At 41.7% G+C, this 23,350-nt stretch overlaps 1 protein-coding gene across 1 annotated transcript; it reads left to right on the top strand.

The window, feature by feature from the left end:
- Positions 1–579: 579 nt before the first annotated feature.
- Positions 580–20,728, top strand: zmat3 (zinc finger, matrin-type 3). Its single transcript, XM_084356196.1, has 6 exons — positions 580–717; positions 8,941–9,683; positions 9,766–9,906; positions 11,447–11,613; positions 11,872–11,975; positions 15,728–20,728. The coding sequence occupies exons 1-6, from the start codon at positions 594–596 to the stop codon at positions 15,934–15,936; spliced, it is 1,488 nt and encodes a 495-aa protein (XP_084212322.1). The 5' UTR covers positions 580–593; the 3' UTR covers positions 15,937–20,728.
- The last annotated feature ends 2,622 nt before the right edge of the window (positions 20,729–23,350 follow it).

Here is a 23,350-nt window from a genome sequence, read left to right as displayed (position 1 = left end):
ACTATAATAATATTAATAATAATAATAATAATAATAATAATAATAATAATAATAATAATCTACTTGTAAATATTTTAATTCAATGTGTACATGCTCGATACCTTTATAACTATTGTAACACTGTATCCTTTCTTTGCCCATATCTTTCTGTACATTTCCATCACTCCGGCTGTTGTCCCAGCAGATCTGACACTCATAAATAGGCGCTCGGGTGAAGTGAGCGCACCACAGAGGTGTAACATATTTATACAATGTGTCATGATTGCCACCCATGCAAATCAGCAGCGGTGGCATCGGAAATGGACTGTACCAACAGGGAGAGGGGTGCCAGGGGAAACCTCGGCGTGATTAGTGTCTTGGAAAATCTAATTTCACGGATTAGAGCATCTCTGTCGACACTTACTTGAAAAATACAAACGCAACGTGTTTACATGTCGCGGATTAACACGTACAGTCACTTCCTGTTTCTCGCTCTGCTCTGGAGAACACCCCTGCGGGGAAAGCCACGGTGTCTGAGCGTATGGTAGCGACTGTCATCCTGCCTGACCGCCCGGTTTTTGGAGAGAAGAAGTTGGCAGAGGGATGTGACTGCGATGATGGCGCTGCAGCTGAAGAACGGGGATGCAGCGTACTACCAGAGTGCAGACTACTGCAGAAATTACACTTCTCCGCCTGTCAGATACGGTGACAGCAGCCATTATCTTGCCCGATTGCCAGGTAAGGAGAGGCTTGCCATGCAGGGTCTCCCCTCTGCTCTGCTCTGACTGTCAGCGGTCTTATGCGCTAATGTGCAGGGATGGAGGAAAAAAATCTAGCCAGAGACATTTGCAGATTGTTCTGGGGAGGGTGGATGTTGAAGCCGGTTGCCCTGGTGCTGCTGTCATCACCATCATCCTCATCCTCATCATCCTCATGTCATGTCGAGGGGTGCACCAGCCATCATTCTGCTCAGTTTATGGATGCTGCGATGCAAAATCTGAGGTTGTCGAGATACTCTAATGGTCACTAGAGCTCTATGTGTCATGCTCCAGGAAGCCTCAGATGTCTGACTGTAATCTAGCCTCAATGCAATCTTCACTTTCATCTGTCGAGTATGGCAGTCAATCAAGTGTAAGTGAAGATATAGAAACTGAATCATCGCTGCTCCCTTCGCTCTAGCCTTTGCAAGCTTGATCTGTAAAGCTGATGGTGGCATGTGGCAATTACACTAAGTGTTTCTTTGTTGCACCTGCAAAAACAGGCTTTGCTGCTGGTTTCAGGGACTTGAGGCCAGCATGTGTCATCGTGGTCATGTACAGCCACACAGATGAGTCAGATGACACAGCCTTAAGGCCGGTCAATCCTCCTGGTAATCTTCCTGCCATTAAACTGTCACGTCACTAAACCATCTATCATGTTGAGAATGCACAGACTGCAAAAAGTGTCAGATTGAAGTTAGTGGAAGTTATTGTAATTGATTGGAAGTCAAATTGAGACAGTGTGGGGCTGCTGCTAACAATTATTTACATTGTCGATCAATCTGATTACTATTTTCCTCGATTAATCGATTAGTTGTTTGGTTTGTAAAACCGTGGTGAAAAATGTAGATCAGAGCTCAAGATGTCGTCCTTAAATGTCTTGTTTTGTCCACAACCCAAAGATATTCAGTTCACTGCCATGGGGGAGCAAAGGAACCAGAAACCATCCACATTTAAATCACTTGAACTATTTCTGGGCCTTGCAGGACGAGGCAGTTTGTGACCGACTATGAATACATATGAAACGATTTGCTGTCATCATTTTCTAATGCGATGGGCTTCGGACTTTATTTTTTCTCTTCTTGATGTTGCCGTGACTTCCTTGCACTGCAGCCACTAAACAAATGATATAAAATGTTTAGAGCTGCAACTAACAATTATCTCCATTGTCGACTATTTTCTTGATTGATCGATAAGTTGGTCGTCCTTTAAAATGTTGATGAGTCCATTATTTTGTCCACAACCCAAAGATATTCAGTTTACTGTCACAGAGGAGGAAAGAAACCAGAACATATTCACGTTCAAGAAGCTTGAATCAGAGAATTTGACTTTTTTCTTAATGTCTCAAAGCGATTCATTGATTATCAAAACAGTTGGCGATAATTGCATAAAACAAGCTGTACTTGCAGCCCAGACACGAGCCCTGCAGGTCAAAGCAGCTAGTGACTGACTATCATCCGCAAAACAGCTTGCCGTCACCATTTTCTAAAACGATCGGCCTTGCTTACTTTCTTTTTTCTCTTGTCGTTCTTCCCTCACTGTTGATTCATCTGGCGATTATTTTTTCGATTATTCGATGAGTTGTTTCATCTATAAAATGTCTGAAAATGTTGAAAAATGTTGATCATTGTTCCCAAAACGTGTCAGGTAATCGATTAATCGTTGCAACTTTGATATGTACTGAGACAGTATATTATTCATGAATCAACGGGGAACTTTTGATGACAATTCTTCAAAACCAACAATCGTTTAAGGTTGGGGATTGTTCGTGATGGCTTTTGTCAGTGTTTCTGTCTTTTTATACAGTTAATTATTAATTAGTTACTCAACAAAGCTAGATGTCCTGTGCTAGTTGTTTGCTGATCAATATAGTAACAGCAGCCTAATGCATAGACCAGGTGATAGCACTTAGCGACTTTACAGAGGAGCACAACTCGCTTTATTGTTTATTATTATGATGACATTCAAGCCTTCAGTACTACTGGGATATACAAGTGGAAGCCTGGCTTTACTGTAATGGTACAGTAAGACCTATCTCGTCTTCATCGCTTCCTCCGCTCGTCCAGTGCCCAGTGAAGCAGATGGAATAAGTGCAGGAGGCATGTGCTTCTCATTGCTCTATAATTGATGTGACACAACACAGTATGGCAAGAAAAAACTCGAGAGAAAATGAACACTTGGCCTATTTAGAGATTCTCAGTGGAGGCCATGAGATGATCAGGCTCCAGGACAGGAGTTTTTTTTTTTAGGATGGTTCAAAGCCAGCAAACCAAGAAATCTTGAGTCAAGCTCAAAAAACAGTTCCAAGTTATTTTACGAGCATTATTACATAATCCTGATACTTGATTGTGTCCTCTCCAAAAACTCAAACGCAAACAAAGTTTTTCTTGACTTTGCAGCAAGGTCCACCGCTGTGAACATGTGTATGTGCTGCAGCTCTGTAGACAGCACTTTGTGGGCCTGGATCTGGGTCTCTGAGGAGGAGGACAAAACTGCCCTTGGCCTATCTAGCTCACATTAAGATTAGGGAAAGGTAGCAGCCGAAATCAAAGACAATTTCGGCTTTCTGCTGTCCTTGTCCAAAAATCAGCCCCGATCTCCTCTTTATTATGTAAAGTGGTGCAATTAAAAGCTCTCCTGTTTGTTTCACTGTGATTCTTGGAGTGATTCACTGAGGATCTTGTTTTGCATTAGAGGCGGAATAGTGGTTTCTACCACAGTATTGACTAAGAACTATTCGTAATCGCCACACGTGTAGCTAGTAATTAATGTGTTTGTAGCTGCTTCTGGGTTTTCTCCTGGATAATGATGGCACATTTTGCTTTCCTGAACGCATTTTTCTCCCCTGCTAGAAAAAGCAAATGTGTTCATAAATGTGATGAGAAGAGCAAAACCACTGGGCCCAGTTTCCCTCAGAACCAGTCAGTCACTGCTCACAGTGCTTACCATGATCATAATAGTCAAGTAGCATTGTCGTGATTTAGATTCATTTAACACTAGAAAAGATGGGTGCAGTTTGTCAAACCTTTGAGACCTGATCTTGTCAAGATAAGGAATCGAAGGAACATCAACTCTTTGTTATTTATTTTCCTATAATTATCCTTATAGATATCCAAATATCTTACTTTAACATATATGCAACTGAAAAAAGCCAAACTGCTGCAAACAGTTTTATGTATTTTATTATTGTTTTACCTCTTCCCCTCTTGGTGTATATAATTATATCTCTTTCTTCAAAACTCTTGCTTCTCTCTACCCTTAAAAAATGAAAAGAAATAGACTATGGATCAATCTAAATAAAAATCAGGTTGAGAGACTATGTTTTTTTCTATTACTCTTGACTCTGTAAAGGTACTTTTTTCCCCCTCACTGATTGCTTAACTATTAAGTCACAGAAAATAAATTAGCTTTCGCTTTCAATCATTGAAAGTCAAATCAAATTGTGACCTTCAATCGATTTAGAGAATGGTGTCATCCCTAGTATAAAATAAGAATAGTTTCATTGTGTTTCTAAATAAATGCAGCAGTTGTGAATACTAATACTGTTTTTCGAGTTCATTTACTCGATCATCTCTAAAGTGCTCTCAGAGAGGGAGGAATTCATTAACTGAAAATGCCAGCATGTTCAAGGAGTCACTGGTAAATCAAGCTGTTCAGAAACACCCAAAATAACTGTAAGGGTTTCGACTTGTGTCGATGTTTGTAGAGTTTACTTTAATGATCAGAAGTGTGGGACTTCCAGGCTGGATTGTAGGGAAAGAGGTTCTGGAGGTTGAGCCTCACAGAAGATCTGAAACACAGAGAACGTAAGACCGGAGTTCATGCTGAAGTATATAAAGAATCAAGCAAATGGATGGAAATGTACTCTTTAAGACGTGGTTCAGCTCGGTCATTTGGAATAATATGTTTGTTTCTGACACAGTAATGACTACGCAATGATTTTACACGATGTGGCTTCACCAGGAGATGAAGAAGAACTGTAAGAAGGCTCCTAGCTTCCTTAACAGTCTGACTGCTGTACAGTGAATGCACATGTAGGGAGATATTCATCTACTGTATGTTGGGACTGTGTTCTCTGGACTGATTAATGGATAATATCAAGTGAAGAGGGTCAGTCGTCCTTTGTGCTTATAAATGCTGTGGTGAGGTTTCAGGACTGCTTGGCAGGCTGTCTCAATCAGGGTTGAAGGGTTCTTATGAAGCCGTGGCTGATTAGACTGATGATCTGCTGTCTGTGGTTGGTGGATCTGGTTGTGGACGGTGGTAACGTTGATTGTTGAGCACAGAGAATGTGTCTGATTCAACAGACTACACTGAAAATCTGAATATTTGAAGCATAATCTTAAAATGTTCCATATTGTAATCATGTAGCAGCATAGTCATGCACTGAACAGGAAGGAGCTCAGCTTAAAGCACATCATAACCACTTTTACCTAACCAAAAGACAATTCAATCACCAAGCAACTAAAGCAAAACCTACAAAGCTGGTGCTGACAATACAAACCATACGCCATGTAAAAGCTGAGACTACAGATTCAAGGCCACAAACAGTTGTGTGTCGATGGAATGAATACCTAAAGTGAAGTCAGTGAAGTAAGACAAACTGAAGAAGTTTTACTGACTGAAACTTGAGGAAGCTAAAATGGAAAAGATGGTGCCAAAATGTGCTAAAATGTCCTGTTTAGAGATTCAGCCCGAACATATCTCCACTAAATTCTCTATAACTTTGCTCTGTTGCACTTTATTAGCATCACTCCTGACAGGAGGAATGTCCAGATGTTGTGCTGTGGTTTCCTAGAGGTTTTGGACTGCAACTACATTATATTATATTATTATACTACAAAATATGAAATATTTTATTGACGCTGTGTTCCAACTTCATTTTCCTCTGACCCAGTGAGATCTACGCTGATGCTTACACCTCTGCAGAAATCAGAAGTGTTACCTTTATTTTGGTACCAGTATTGTTTCATATTGACCTTGTCATTGCAGAGACATTCTCTGCTCATTTTGGGCATCTCATTTTATTTTTTAGAATTTTGATTCTTTTTTTAATGCCAGCTGTTAACAGATGAGTTTTGTCATTTTTCAAGCAAAAAACATTTGCTTTGTAAATGTGAGGATTTTCTGCTTTTCTTTGTGATGTTTGACAGTGAATGAAGAGTCTTTTGGTTTTGGACTGTTAGTTGGACAAAAGAAGCAATTTGAAGACTGTAGGAAATTGTGTTTTGACATTCTTAAAGACTAAACTATTAATCAATTATTTGTGAAAATAATCAGCAGATTAATCGACAGTAGGAATGATTGCTAGTTGTAGGCCTAGCGAACTGCTTTTCTTTGACTGTCCAACCACCGTGGCCAATATTATCCCACTTCCTCTGCTGTTCAATACAAGTGAATCACTGTTGCTGCTCCGGATGCTCTGAAAAACAGCAAATGTACAAGCGTTCATGAGCAGGATATGACACTCACAACAATTACAAAGTCAGTGACGAGTGAAACTTATATTTACTTATACGCAACTGCTGCATAATATGACTTTATTAATCTGGAAGCATCTCGCCCAGCTCTGCTCCACAGCCCTCCACAGTCTCGTCTTGCAGTCGACAGGACTGCAGTAAGGTCAGTCTCTTGTCCAGCATACCTTTCTCCTGAGGTCAGCCATGCCAGGTGACACTCAGGCAGCGAGACAGGGCGAGACAGACAGACTGACAGACTGACAGCGAGCAGCAGTTGGAAACACAAACACTCCGAGGTTATTTTAGGTCCATGAATCACTGCCATCGGGCCTCCAATTGGATTCCAGATAAAAGCTTCCAGCACAGCGAGTTTTGACACAGCTGTTGGCCTATTAGTGACCTGACAATATATGTAGTTACACACACACACACACACACACACACACAAACACACACACACACACACACACACACACACACACACACACACACAATGGAGCGTTAGAGCGGCACAAACGTAAGCAGCAACGTGCTTTTTTAAAAAAAAATTGTATCCATACACAGCCATGCCATGCACGTACACACACGCACACACACAGTCACACTTCAGGCTGTGATCTCTTCTGATCGGGGAAGCTTTAGGATTTTTATTGTCACTGTCTCTGTGTGTGCACATGTATGTCTATGTGACGTCCGGTATGCATGACTGCAGGCGCTGCAGGCTTGGCCCTCATCTTCATGATGCCCACTGGAGTGTGAAGCTCCTCTGTCCGAGAATGTGTTTCTGTTCGCCCATCTCTATACATCGCTCCTGCCTCAGGGCTCCGACAAATACATGCCGTCTTTTGCTGTCACTGTACATCGCTCATTAGAGTTTCATACGTATACATATTGAACGTTAGACAACATCTAGTCATCGCTGCTCTAATCCAATGCAAATCATATTTATCTTTGCCACGGGACGTGATATTTTGCTTACAGTGTGTGATGTTTGTTTGTGTCCCTCAGTCAGTAGGACATCTTACAAGCAGATTTCTCAGTAATGTGGGCCTGATTTGTTTTTATACAAGACATTGACTTCAAATTCATTTTTCTGCTTGATAACTTGCTTCAGGACAAATCTACCAGAAGAGATCATACCCATGTCTGCCTCAGTGGATTCTCACAAAATTTGGTGCTTAACAATTTATTATATCTTACATTCTCCAAGGTGGAGTTTGATGCAGACTAAGATAATGATTCAGAATAAGAAGGTAGCCTTCAGCCTACATGGTAGTTCAGGTTGCAGCAGTTTGAAGGTGTACTGTGGTGTGAAAATTATGGTTAACCTACTACATTATCTTATCTATGGTATTAAATTCTACCATACTAATGTCACCAGCTTAGATCTGGGGCTTGTCCCCAGGCACTGTGTGTCTGCACAGCTTAGTGTCTGCTCTTCCTGGTTGGGTTAAATGCAGAGAACCAGTTTCACTACGTTGTACCTCTTATGTGATAAAAAAACCCATAAAAACAATTGTTCTTCTTAACAATAAAATAATGTAATACAATATACTGTGATATTTTCTCAGACGGTTATCTTGCCATGAAAATCTCATACTGTTGCACCCCTTCTTCCTCTGGTGGAGAGGAAAAGTCAGAGCACCATTTGGATAATTTATCTGGGAACGATTGTACGTCTGTGCCAATGTGAGGTGAAGTGAAAATTTTAATGAGCAAGTGGCGCTAGATAGAAAAGACAGCGCCATCCTCTGTGGACCATAAATGACTGTACAAAATTTCAAGACAATCCATCCAATAGTTGTTGAAATATTTCAATCTGGACAGACCAACCGACAGGGCTAAAAACGTCTAAATACGTTCTGTTTTTGCATTCACTCTCTGAACAATTTCAAATTTCTTTGGTACACGTGTTCATACACGTTTTAAAGCCATTAAGCCCTTGAAGATATATGAAGGAATTCTGCATTAAGATATCAAAAAAGAACTAGACCTTTGACATATATTTTGTTGATTTGTGTACTTACATTATCCCAAATATTTCCAACAATATTCAAACCACAGAAATCCACAAGTTTAGTCAAAGTTATGTTGCATTTCATGTGGTCACCAGTCGCTACTTCGAGGATAGGGAAGTTGGCGAACATGACTAAACATAACACACATTATCTTGTCATTTCAGATAGATTTTCATCAGCAGCGGTGGTTGCTTAATGGTGTATTCACCACAGAGCGATCATTTGTGCAGTTTATCTGCCCCAAAAAGTGATTACATCACTCTACATTAGCCATTAGCTAACGTTAGCAAGCAACAGCACACACCAATTCAGCTCTCACCAGAGACTCCGGTTCTCTCTCTCCTCTGTAACGTTAGGTTCATGAAGTAAAGTACATTTCCCCTCCAGCTCCAGTCAGCAGTCAACATCACAGAAACACCCGACAACGGCGGTCACCTCTGTGGATCGCTGCTGCAGTCAGGTTGATAAACAGGAGTGAAGATAAATCTATTTTCTAATCCCAAGAAGCTAAATATTGTTCATTTAAAGCAATAAATGGCATGCAATATAAAGAGTACAATTGTGCAAATACTGAATTAACATGAATGGTAGTTCACTCGTGTTATTGCTGCCGTGTCTGTCTGCATCAACAGTGACTTCCTCATCAAGGTTATTACATTTCCTTGTGTAAATGTCTTTGATTTGTAATATTTGTCTCAAAGTGTGTAATGTCTCTGATGTCAACAGGCCCAGAGACCATGTTGAAGCCTCCTCTGAGTCTCTTCAGTCACCCCCAGCAGCCTTTCCACCACATGGACTCTCTGCACCAGCTGGGACCTCCACCAATGGCGCCTACGCAGCCTCTCGGCCCACCACCCATCACCCCGGCTCAGGCAATTGGACCTCCAACTATGGTTCCCACCCAGACATTAGGGCCCCCTCCCATAACTGGAGCTCACACATTAAGGCCTCCCCCCATTACCCCACCACACCGCTTAGGCCCCCCTCCAATGGCCCCAGCTCAGCCACTGAGGCTTCCACCGATGGCACACACCTTGGGGCCCCCACCTGTAGATCACACACAAGCAATAGTGCCTCCAACCATGGACCTCACGCAACCGTTGGGGCCTCCACCTCTGAACCCTGCACACGCGCTCGTGCCCCCTCCTGTGGTGGCGCCCAGAGCCGGCCAGTTCCCCCTCCCTCCCAGCCCCCTCTCCTCCCCTCCCGCTCCCAGCCCAGACCTTTCACAGATGCCTCCAAGGCCACCAGGACCGACTCTAATCCCTGCCCCGGTGTCTGGCATCATCCCAAGTCCTCTCCTGGGTCAGCCAGCCCCAGTCAGCGAGCAGCCCCAGGATGAGGGGTCCCCGCTGGGTACGGAGGAGCAGGAGGACTCTCTGGGGCTGGGGGAACTATGTAAACCGCTGTACTGTAAACTGTGCAACGTTACACTCAACTCCGCCCAGCAGGCACAGGCTCACTACCAAGTCAGTTAACTACACATTCATACTTGTACAAAACATGTAAAACATTAATAATAAACAAAGATTAATATCTCTGTCTTTCTAGGGGAAGAACCACAGTAAAAAGTTAAGAAATTTCTACGCTGGAAGTCAACAGCCTCCAGCCATCAGGATCCCAGAAGTCCTCGAGGCGGCTGGCCAGACAGCCCTCAGCTCAGGATCCAACGATGGTGACGCAGGCAAGCAGGTCAGATCCAAACTTAGCAACTCAGCACCAACCTACCTAAATGATACAGTTCTAGTTGAGTAGGTGGGTGTACTGCTGCTGAAGTGGCCAATCTGCTGAGAGAGGTCATTTCCCTGTGAGGAGGCGGTGGGGAACTGCAGAGTCACGCTGCTTCATTTGAACACTGGAAACTCACATCATCCACTCACCACCAGCAATTTTCTGTCTCCTCACTTTGTAGCAGCAATTTAAAAGGGAAATATGTATTTCCCCCGACTCAAATGTGTATTACTCAGTGCTACCAAGAGTCAGATTATAAGATGATAAAACCACAGAAGAGCTGCAACTAACATTTGTTTGTTATTGATAAATCTGACGATTATTTTCATGATCATTTGATGAATTATTTTGTCTATAAAATGTCGTAATGTCCACTAGTGCAGCCTAGATGGCACTTTATCATGTTTCATTTGCCATCCAAGTGGGCACTTTTACTGCAAGTCCACCAGTGCTGGAACCAGCACATTTAATTTTTTTTAATTAACTAATTGGGGGCAGGATATCTAATTACTATTAACAATGTCATTAAATTAAACTGTTGAAGATAATACATTTTATTGTAAAGCCACACTTTCTCAAACAGAAGCTGTCACCCATATTTTCATCGATCAAATGGCGATATTTAAAAAAATAAAAAAGACTTTGAGCTTATTGTTTCATTGTCCGCCCGACCTAATATTTTGGTGTTTTCAAACAGTACCGCTCTTATAGTGTCATTTTCAGCCATAGGATGCAGCTGTTTCAATGAAAAGGCTCTATAAAGCAGCAGTGCACCACCAAACAGCAGACAGACAAAGTTAGCAACAAGCAGGTTGAAACATAACGGAGCATTTAGCAGCTTAAGAGTCAGATATTCCCCTCAGGAGTTGGTGGCGACTAAAAGACAGTGAATAAAGGACCAGCAGCCTGAGGCGTAACTCCAAATCAATCTTAATGTTATTCTGTAACTGCTGAATGTGTAAATAAGCAACTGTTTTCACCTAATCAGTTTGTTTCTGCTGCCTCCCGTGGCCCAAAAAAATTAGTCATTGTAGGTTTCGGGATTCACCATGCTGTCGAAGAGCTGCTTTTATGTTTGTGTTGCTGTCATTGTTGTTCACTTTGGATAAAAGCGAAAATATAAATAAATAGCAAATTTTTGCCAAAATTATAAAATGTACCATAGAAAGTTTTGTGTTATATTTACCTGCCTACCTCACCTAATAATCCTTAAAAGTGTAGAAATAATAGACATCAGAACCTGCAAGTTTTTCATGTCTTCATAATCTTTTAAATATGTCAAACTAATAATATAATAGTATTTTGGAAGTTTGCAAATGGATGTGATTTCTTTCATAATTTAATAACTTTCATCAGTGTATATTTTCCAGTTGAAAATTTTGGGAAGTTGTGGAATAAATCCTTTAGTTCCTCCCATCGGACCTAAAAACATTTATTTCTTCTCTTTCTCACTCTTGACTCCTCATCACAAACACTGCATGGCTTTGTCCCATCTCTGCAGGCATTGTTTAAGGGGGCGACTCGGGTCATCTTGGCCACAGAGAATGATTATTGTAAGCTGTGTGACGCCTCCTTCAGTTCACTGGCAGTTGCACAGGCCCACTACCAGGGCAAGAACCATGCCAAGAAACTACGGCTCGCTGAGGCCCAACAGAACTCCATTAACATGTAAGTTTACAGAGCTCTCCTATGTATTGGGGACTATCACACTTCACCAGACACGAGTGGGTAGATATAGACTGAATTGAAGTTACTGAGTTCACTTCCGTTTTACACAAAAAATGACTAAACTTAACACTGGGTGATTTTGACTTGTTGGTTACTGACGAAGCCGAGTGAAACTTGTGGAAAACACATACTTTGTTTTTTTCTCACCGTTCAGAATGTGTGAAAGTGATTTTCACTCTGGCTCTCTGCCTGTTTCAGGGAGGGCAGCAATGAGGCAACCCCAAGAAGAAACAGGAAAGATGGCAGTGAGTACAGATTGGTGAAAAACCGCCGCAGCCCGCAGGTTCCTGCCTCCATGCCAGGTAAGATATTTGAAAATTAAGAATTAAGAGGCTCAGAAACACAGAAACACCCAGTGACATAGACCTAGATGCACATTTGTGTTTCAATTGGAAATGTTAATGTTTAAAAGTCCAGTGTGTAGTATTTCAGGGGGTTTAATGGGATCTATTGCGTTACCTTAGAATGAGCTTGTGTATCTACAGAGGGAGTAGGTCCTCTTCATAGGGGCCGTCATGTTACAATCGCCATGTTTCTACAGTAGCCCAGAGCGGACAAACCAAACACCTTTCCTGTTTTACGAACTGCCATGCTAACAAGCTACTTCTAACTAGATGAATCATTACATATTCAAGATTCAAGATTCATTTAATTGTCACTAATCATGCAATGGAAGATTGGTCAATTGAATTTCTGTTTGTAATTCTTAAACTACATACACACACAAAACAAATACTCAGGAGTCTCACAGCCTGAGGAAAGAAGCTGCTCTGTAGTCTGGTGGTACAGCAGCAGATACTTCTGTATCTGTTGCCAGACGGCAGCAGGGTGAACAGACTGTGGCTGGGGTGGGTGTTGTCTTTTAGTATCCTCTGGGCTCTGTGCAGAGACCTCACCTCATCGATATCACCGACGCTCTGTAGATGTGCACCAATGATGTTCTGGGCAGTTTGAGTCCCTCGCTGTAGAGACTTCTTGTCCTGGGCCGTCCACAAACCATGCCAGTTTGTGATGTTTCTAGTCAGAATGATTCCTATTGCTCTTGTTTAAAAGTTGACATGAATTTTGTGGGGAATTGACCCGTCTCAGAGTTAGGTTAGAGAAAGAATCAGCAGTCAACTATTCCTTTATCCTCCTTGAAAACTGGAAGTATCTTTAAACCTTTAAACTGGAAGTATCTACAGAACTCGATAGTCCACGTTCAAACTGTGCGGCACAGCTATTTGTCCTGTAGTGGCTCAGAATTTATTTTCCTCTCATATATTGTGAGGTAATCCATAATGTCCTCCGCACACACAGTATGTGCAGTATATATACTGTGAGGTCAATTTTCCTGTCTAGAATGCGACTATGGACTCCAGTAGCTGACTGAGCTGTAGCAGACTCCCTGGGGCTGAGAAAAAAAATCTTGTATTTCTTCCATCCACTTGTGTTAGAATATATCAGTGAAATAAACTGCTGCAGCTGGATAAATAGACATGGTGAACACTAGAAAACTGTAAACATTGTCTTCCCAAGACGAGACTTTTTACGGTAACCTGACAAAGTCGGCTTCTTATTTGACGTTTCATTTGCTTGTTTAAATTCACCCTGCCAGGGACACAGTTTCTCTGTTCGTCGACACCGTGCAGAAAATGTAAGAAATAATCTTGTAAATATTTTACCTTTTCACCGAAAGTACTTTCATTGGATTTTGTTTTCTACACTTCTTCGGAGCACCTACTTTTCCACCTCCTTTGATGTTTTGGAAATCTGGCACAAAGCTTTACCACTGTATCGCCGAGGGAAAGATAGTTGCACAGATTGGACCGAGTTTTAATCTCTTGTAAGGGCTTAGCAGATAACATTATTGGCCGAAAGCTGATCTTAACTTCACCGTGTTTTCTGTGCATTTGTGTGAGTGTTTGCTTTCGCCTCTGTGAGCTTGTATGTGTGTGTGTGTGCGTGTGTGTGTGTGTGTGTGTGTGTGTGTGTGTGAAAACAGATCCAGACACGGTAACGTCAGACTTTCTGCTGACGTCAAACAACTATCTCTTTCTTGCCGTCTTTCCCCATGTCTCTATCTTTCCACAGAGAAAAAACAGTAGCACCTCAGCTCCAGTTAAAGCAGGATAAATCACACAGTGGAGCCAATTCCCTTCCTGTCTCACTCTCTCTTTTTCATCCACTCTCGCACATGCACATGCACGCACGCACGCACGCACGCACACACACACTCCAAACGTTCTGCTGATTTAATCAGTTTTCTTGATGGACAAACCCCAAAATAGCTGCACTCCCTCTCTCTCTCTCTTGCGGTTTCCTTCTCGCTGTCTTTTATCTCTTTCTCTATCTCCTTCTCGTTTTTCTGCTGTGTTAACACACACACACACACACACACACACACACACACACACACACACAAGCAATTCTCTTTTTCAGATGATCCACCTAGCTGTAATCCCAGATGACTAAGAGTCTAACGCCATTTTAGCCCTGTTAACGCTTGTGTGTGGATGTACTTGGTGTGTTGGGGTAAATGCTAATATCAGCATGCTCACAATGACAATGTTAACATTGTGATGTGAATGTCAGGACCAAATGTCATGTGAATCCATCCAGTAGTTGTTGAAAACATTTCACTTAAAACCACAAGGTGCTTGAGGATGTGGTGATTAATCCAGTAGCCGTTGAGATATTTCAGCCACCAATGAGGCTGACTGACCAACATCGCTGCAATCCCATATGGTCATGCTGGTAGTTTGGTTAAACATCCGGGAGCACGCAGGGTTCAAGCCTGACCTGTGGCCCTTAGCTGCATGTCATCCCCCCTCTCTTTCTCTCATCCCATATCCTGTCTCTCTTCAGCTGTTTTATCAAATAAAGTCATGAAAAAGGCCAAAATATAATAGCTAAAAATTAAAAGCTAAACATTTGCTGCTTTGCAGATGCCATGTGCTTTTCTCTGTTCTTTTACAATTTTGAATTGAATATCTTTTGAACTGCTAGCTCGACAAAAGACCTTGAGTTCTGTTTGAATTTTTCTGACATTTTACTGGCTAAACGTCCAATGAATTAACTGAAAGAAAGACACATAATGGTTTATAAAAACACTAATTAGTTGCAGCCTCGTCATCTCAATAATTTTTGACAACCACAAGTTCTACATTTAAGTATCTCTCGAGCCGAGGGCGGATATTTCACTGCACAGTTGGGGGAAAAACAATAAACTGGAAAAAGTGCAGTTCCTGAAGGGGACACCAAAGGTGGCTCCAAAAGTAGTGTTTTATTAGATGTATGCTACAAAACATGTCATATCACATTCACATTACATGTTAATGAACTCACGGCAGATATTTCTGATGACGGATCGTGGTGTTTCAACATTTGTAGAAGTGACACCATTGGATATTTTTACGGAGAACTCAACACACGATGGAAACCAGATAATTGATGGGAAGTTGTGCCATCTGCAGCCGCGTTTGTCCCGAAAAAAACATGTTTTTAAGGAGACCTCGGGACATCTACAGCCGTGTCTGTGGCGACCAAAACAATTAGCTATTCTAAGCCAAAACACTGTTTTTCTAACACAAACCAAGTGTTTTTGTGCTTAAACCTAACCCTTTGTGACAAGTTAAGTTAAGTTAAGTTGTTAAGTTGTTAAGTTGTTTTAAGTTAGCTAGTTTAAGTAGCTGCTTACTGTGATCAGCCAGCACCACCACACTCTACAGACACTCATACTGAGCTCTAAGGTGACGGAGGTGCAGGTTGATTAGCAGTGGACCGAACCACTGTGAGGAATATGGAAGGGGGGACCGATCTTTAAAAACATAAAAACACATTGTTTTGCATCTTTAATTAGCACAAGTGTTTTCAGTGCATATAATTATGTAATTTAGAATGATGTGTTTTCACTGATTCGGGTTATTGGGGGGGACAAATCTTTTTTCCCAGGCAGGGGGGATCCAGACCGCCTATGCCTCCAGCTGTCATGACGGATAAATCTGGCATGGATCAGCTACAGTTAACTTTTTTTATGTCCTGTCTGTCATCTCTCCTCTCTTCCTCCCTCCAGGGCCGTACTACAACCCCAGACCGAGGCAGCGCATCCCCAGGGACTTGGCCATGTGCGTGACTCCCAGCGGACAGTTCTACTGCTCCATGTGCAACTGTGGAGCTGAACAGGAGACGGACTTCAGGCAGCATCTGGAGAGCAAGCAGCACAAAGCTAAAGTGTCGGAGTTAAGATACCGCCACGAGATGGAGAACCTCGGCTACAGCTAAGAGACACAAGAGGGGAGGGGGAGAAAAGACAGGGATTAGACGGGGGCAGAATAGGTGGAGGGACAGTAAGAGACCAAAGTGCAGGAAAGCAAATTCTGCCTCGTGTTTGAAGGGCGTATTTAGTGGAGAGATTAGCCTTAGTGGCCTCAAGATCTTGTTGCAATTCATTTGATGTGGCTCAAACACTTAAATCCTCGTATTTGACATAATGCTCTACCACATGAAGCCATAATTGGATTTGATGGATTTATTTGATCTGGGTGTTACTCTTTAAATGCAGAGAACGGGGACTCTGCATTGGGAAGAAAGGAGGATTTTTGATGTTGCCTCCAGGTCTCAAGTCCTGAGAATTGACCCACCACCTTTGTTTTACTGCTCCTGTTAGACTTTCCTCCAAGACTTTGAGTGGGTTGCATTCTGACCAAGGACACAGGTAGATGCAAATGAATTGCAAGGAAATCTTGAGCTTGTTCAGGCTACATGGACAGAGCCAAAAGTGTGGGACATGCCGAGGGTTAAGAGAGGATGCGAAATGTGGGAAACAGAGAGAAGCTGGTTTTTAGGAAGGAGGTAGAGACAAACAGTCGAGGTCAGAACAAGTCTCATCCTCGGGAACACAATCATCTCCGAGGTCAAAGTTTTAAGCTGAGACTTGTTTTTCAGTTCTTGTGTGTGAATCAGCCCTCCAGGTATTTTCTACAGGCCCTACAGCAGGGACACCAGGGCCACCTAGTGACCATAAAGCCACACAAGGCTCCAATTTAACATCTTTATAACCTGATACAGGTGATTGAATCCAAAGCACTGTCGCTCATTTTAAAAAACAAAGCACAACAAACAACAATAGGAACAGCCTTAGCTGACCTCTTAGCGGTCCTTTGGTGTGTATGAAGCTGAAGGTTACACCCTGCCTGTGCCTTTAGTGAATTAGGCTGAAGAGTAAGCTTTGGCTGGCCATTTGAGTGGAAACCAATCCACAGTACTGAATGGGTTTTTCTTTATTCTCTCATCATCTCTCCAATTATTATGTAAATATCCTCAAATTACATTATAGATGTAAATATAGTACATGAACACTATTGATCCTTTGGTTCATGTTAGCCTAGCATATATTGTAAATACTCATAATCTATTTAATAATTATCAGGAATCTTGTATAGAGTGTGTGCACTGACTGAATGTTTTCCCATCAGCACTGTATGTTTGTGTGCCGATTTTACTCATAGGCCTTCCACACCATCTCGGGTGATGATGCGCTTGTTTATTGGTAAAGTAACTCTGGTACCATCCGTCTGTAGTTTAAAGCTGTCAGGCCTCATTCAGACCAAATCAGGCGTAGCGGCGATTAGCTGTAGGGTTGGTGTGTGGGAATGCCCCCCCATGCTTGTTTGTGTGACGCGGAGCCCTTCAGTAGAGAGTCACGTCTTCTCCGTTTACTCCATTTTTTCACAGCAATGGCAGATCATGGAGTGTCTCAATAGTTCAGGAAATGAGCCACTAATACTAACAGCACGATAGAGTCTCAGCAGAAGAGCATTAATGCATTTATCGACTACTAATTCCCAAGAATCGCTATTCTGTCTCTATATACACCTGCTCCAATTGCCTGCCAAAGACGTCCTTGAACTGTCTGGAGTCTGTGTGAATCATGTGACGATCAGGATTTTGAACTTCCGTTCAATTTGGACTTTGAACTTCTACTCAAGGGCTCTGTTGTAACATAACATACATAACAAACATGGCAGGCGTCTCTTTAAAAACACCCGTTTTTGTCTCCACAAACACAGCTGGAGATGTCCCAACTTGCTGTAACAATGATCTGGTTTTGGTCGCGACAAAGACGTCTTGAAATGTCCGCAGTTCTCCTTAAAAACGCCTGGTTTTGTTGCCACAAACACGGCTGGAGATAGCCCGACTTTCCAAGAGATACGTCAGGTGTTGGTCACAGCAAAGATGGCTGGAAGTTGTCCCGACTTATAGAATATCCTGTAGTGTCACGCAACAAATGTTGAAACGCCATGGTCCCTCGCCAAAATCATCTCTCGTTTCACAAAATTCAAACGTTTTTTCTGTATCAACTTTTTCGCCGCAGCCACAACGCCTGATTCTGTCTGAAACGGCCCTTAGTCATCATTTTGACCGTGCTGGAGGACCACGTCCTTCTTTTTGAGGCCTTGTGCAGGCTTTGTTTTGACAATACACCCAAACTGGCACTGTGAGGGAGACATCAGCAAGCTCACAGTGATGCGTGCAGCCGAAAGCATTTAACTCCAAACTTCTAATTAGTTTGCAAATGGCTCGTGAACGTGTGCAGAGCTCGTGGATGTTTCTGCTTGTGAGACATATCCTTAAATTCTCCCAGTCAGTCTTGATTCCCAGAGGGAACATAACCAGGTTTTACTGCGGCGTGAAACAGCTGCAGTGCAGTGACGTGGATTTTATCTGGATTTGCACACAGATTTTTTTTTGTTGTTGTTGTGTTCTTTTTGGGGATTTTTTACCCTATATTACCCAGGTCCAGCTGTTTTTCAGTGTTTAGCCCATCCTGAAAAGATCAGTTACATAACTGGAATCAAATTGGATTTTCTGTTTATTTGATTTTTTTCCCGGGTCAGTGGTGCAGAGCTGAACACAGTGCAGGATCAAGGCATTTGGAGTGATACAGGCATACTTTAAATGAGTAAAAGTGTGTACTGTGTCTTTAATGTTGGCTATGAAGACAATGGCAGGGTCAAAAAGGAGTCATTTTTATCATTTGAAACACAAAACACTCTTGTTACATAGTTATTTACAGATTATTGTTCCTTTAATCCTTTTAATAGAAAAAATGTAAGCCTCAAAAATCATTTTATGTAGCAGTTAAAAGTAGATTGTCAGACGTCTACATGTTCACCTATACAGTATACAAGAGTAGAATAGATCTGTAGTTCAAACGAGAGGAAAAAACTGTTTATCTTTTCATTTGCTTTTCCGACTGCACTGCACACACACATGCACACACACTCCCACATAATTCAATCAGTGGAGGGCCTGATCGAGTCATGTAATGAGGTGCCATAAAAAGCGAAATGAAAGCAGCATTCTGGCTTGTTTTTGGTGTAGTTAGCTGTGGGGAGAGGCAGCTGTTCACATCTTACATTTGTCTCTCGAGCACAAACACGCACCTGATCACACACGAGGACACTCAGGAGAAAAGCACTGTGAGGACAGAGTACTGTGGCGTTTAGGGATTTAAACATGCCAGAGAGAGAGAGAGACTGCCAAACACAACATAGGAAAATAAAATGCTTGGCTGTTTTATTAGCCCACTGTGCCGTATGGTTTCATCAAATCGGGAACAAAGGGGAGCTGATGAAAGCAGAGCTGGAACCAAAGCAGTAGGTGAGACACAGCTCGTCGACGAGTTCCTCACATTAGACGGAGCTGCAGTCTGTTAATAGCACTCCTCCTCCTCCTCCTCCTCCTCCTCCTCCTAGAAATAACACGCTTTGTATTACATGAAAGCATGGGTAGCATAACCTTTTATTATGTTGACAGGCTCCTGGATTCAAAATGAGAGTCACACTCGAATGCAGCTAATGAACACCTTCAGCAAACGCATTAAAAAAAATTGTCTGCAAAGGAATGGAGGTAAAATGAGGAGATCGTATGAGAGTATCAGGCTCCTGACGGTCTGTGCACTGACCCACCGTCGCCTTTAAGATAAGATGACAGTCTAGAAATCTGTATTGTGTCTGTTTAGTCATATATTTGGACTCCAAACGTTTTGGCTTGGGACCCCTTAAAATGTGGCAATACCTACATGAGACCCCTCATGACAACCAAAGACTTTATTTCTTGTTACCCCCAGAGGCCCCAAAAGTCCAAAGATTCACAGCATGCTGGTTGGATTTTGTACTTAGATATATTGAAAACGTGTTAAGGAGTTTGCCTAGCTTAAGTACAACCACTCATTTTTAGCCTCCTGTGTCAAAATCAAATTTTATGACCGTTTAAGACCATTATTTTTTTGTTTTTTACTTAACCAAATTAACTAAGACATTGAAAACCTGGGCCAGTGCATACATTTTTTGTTAGATGTTCGGAGTCTTTTTTACACAATGACCCTTCTTTGTGAAGAGTCGATTTTTTTACACTGAACTAAACAACAGCAGTATAACGCCGCCCCAGTATTTGGTTTTTGATAGCGTGGCGGTGGTTAATCTCATCTGCTTCAAAGAAAAGGAGCTCCTTGACCTCGTTGTCTCCACACTTTGCAGACATTTTCAGTTTCTTTTCTCCTTCTTTCAGTTAGCTGCTAACTGCTGCTCGCTGCTCTTTAAACCTCCCAGTTGCTGGTAGCATACATAAAACACTGTCAAAGTGCTGACCCTCGTCCCATCGTGCTGGCTCGCAGGCTCACTCTTGTTACACAGACGTTCATTTGACTCTATCAATTTATGCTACCTTGTTTAAAAATGCTCTCAAATCGATCTATTTGTGTATAACTCTCACAGTATTATGACATCTTTATAAATGCTTTTTATTACAAACAGGCAAAGTGTATTAAAATAACGTGGGGAGCAGATTTGATACTCTATAACAACTTATTTTAAGTTACACACTGTGTGTCATGGTGTGTTATAAGATGATTCTGTAGTGGGAGCATTGTTTGACTCTATTGGTCTGTCGCACCATGCCAATGAAGCTCACTTAAACCAAACAGACGTTTCCTCGAGTAAAACAACCAACCGATCATGTCACTGCTGTCAAACTTCAAATCTGTTCTCCTCTCTGCTGTTGTCAGCTGTCATCAGTGCAATTTATATATATATATATATATTGCTGTAATATAGTTTACTATACTGCTCACAGCTTCACCCTCTCTTTTAAAATACAATAGAAGTCATGATGGGGCTGAAACCCCAAAGCCTCTTACCCTAACCCTTCTCATCTGATTGGCACATTGCAATAAATATTTATTAATCCAAAAAATGAAGTCCTTCCTGATTTAAATAAAGTTATTATGGAGTAAAAACATGCTCCCTGTGTTATTACAGTACATTTATCCCTGTTTGTAATAAAAAGCGTAAATAAAGGCGTCATTATACTGTGAGAGTTACACACAAGTGGACTGATTTGTGCTACGGTAGCATTTTTCGACAAGGCAGCATAAATCTGATAGGACGCCAGCTCAGCGGGGGAGCAGCAACGAGTCCCATACCATCCTTGTACTTGTACACTGAACAACAAGGCAGAATAACGCTGCAACACTCCCGCCTTGGACAGGTTGTGTGAATGGAGGCAGTAGAAAAGCAAACAGCAACCGAGGGGAAGAGTTAGGCTATACAATGCAACAAAGGCCTAAGGCTCTATTGTAACCGTGTTGTGGTGATGTGGCAGGCACTGTAACCATCTGGCTGCCATGTCGCTCCCCAGGTGATCTCGTCTCTAGGCAATTATGAAGGTATCGCGTAGAGTCTGCTGATCACACTGTAATTAATGGGAAATTGGTAGGCAACAGAATACACAATTTGCTGTAGAGAGGGTGGGTGGGACGTTGGGGGCCCAACAGGAAATGTTTGCTTCCTGGGGCTTCTTAAAAGGTACGTTCAGCCATGCATTTGAAGAATTTGTAGAGGCACGATGAGAAAGGGTCCAGTATATCAGAATACAAAAACAGGCCTGAGACTTTTCCTTCTTATCCTTTCAATGATTACATGATTTCACGCTTATCTTTAACCTTCAGGTTTTTGAACCACGGCTGAAAACCATAAAGGCTTTTTTTTATGTGACGATTACAACTAACACAACAGTGGTTCTAGATTGGTTTATTTTTGGAAACACAAGATGACTCATACAAGATTAAATTTACACTATTTATGTTAATTAGCATTTCACCCAAAGCGTCTTAGTACCTTTGAAAGAGTTTCAAAGGAAACAGCTCAAAAACAGTCCATCTACTAGTTTATTCACTGGATTCAAGAAAATCTCAAAACCAGCAGGCTCTAGTTGAAAAGAAGCTGGATAGCCTGAAATAACAGAGAAAACTCATTTGAAAGTTAATGGGCTAAAACAAGCCGAACCTCCGGTAAACTGCTCCATTTCCAGGGGACCATTTATGGATGCTGTGAAACACAATTCTGCATTTAAGGAGGTTGCACAAATGTTTTAAGCCATCCAAAGCCAACACAATCCAGACACCACTGTGGTAAATAAAGACATCTACATACAAACGGCCATTTACTGTTATCAGGTTTGATATTTTGAGACTTTTATTTGCTCTGTGTTCACTGAAATTCATTAGATTGCATTAATGCTTATTAAAAAAGACTGTTTAGCTGTTTGGTCTGATGATATGTTCAAATAGCCGGGGTACTGTTTCTGTTTGTTTACTTGTTAGAGACTATAATATACTGATAATTATTGGTTTCACTGCTGTTATCTGAATTCAGATGTGTTTCAGCACTTACATGCTTTAATGACAGAGAAGTGTTACATATTATTGCACCATATAAATTTATCTGGTTTAATTTGTGCATGAGCGAAGTCATATTTAAAAACTGTTGTTCGAGAGTGGAAATGGAAGTGTCTAAATGCTGTGTTGCAGCTACACAGGGGCAATGGAGAGAGTCGTGCACTGAATATTTTGCACTGAATATAAAACTACACTGGTGTTTAAAAGAAAATGATGCTACTGTATGCTGTTTAGTTCGAGTGACGACTTTGCTGCCATTGTCATTCTTTGCATTTCAATAATTTGTATCCTAATGTTTACAAGGTGAGACGTTTCAGCTGTAATGGATGTGTATCATATTTGTAATTCTGTGTGTTTATCCATGTGTTGCACTGTTGGACTGATCGGACCAGGGTAGATTGAGGGCAGAACACTGGGAGGGTAAGAAAAAAACACTAGAAACCTGTGAAAATAGTTTGGGCGCAAATTAATATATCAAAAGGTATTTATCCCCGAACAAAGAGGTCATGAAACTCTGCTCTGATTTTAATTATTACTGTAGAGCTGTAAAAGTTTGCATCCAAACACAGCTGTTCTTTAATTTTACAGTAAAAAATAGGTACTAGAAAGTTTTTTTTTACTTTTTCACAGGCTTCTTTATAACTGTAATGGGGAAAAGTGGTATTAAGTAACCACCAAACGCAGGAAAATTAGTCTGTGGTTACAATCACGTCTCGACAACAGTAAGAATTAAAGAAGATTTTTAGAAGAACAATGAAGTGATTTCAGTTTTCTCCAGACATCCTACCACCTGGATGATTGAGAGAAACCTTCACATACATTGCAATTAGAGCCAACATGTCTTTCGTTTTATCGCAGGATTTGAGAAGTAGCATCTATTAAAGGCACAGTTCCCAGATAATTTGCTTTTTCACTTTCTTGGCTGAGAGTCAGATGAGAAGAACTCCCACTGCTGTG

This window comes from Pagrus pagrus, assembly GCF_965226575.1.
Source record: "Pagrus pagrus genome assembly, chromosome: 6".
Taxonomy (NCBI): domain Eukaryota; kingdom Metazoa; phylum Chordata; class Actinopteri; order Spariformes; family Sparidae; genus Pagrus; species Pagrus pagrus.
The sequence above is the reverse complement of the archived record's forward strand: the minus strand, read 5'-3'. Positions and strand labels throughout refer to the sequence as shown.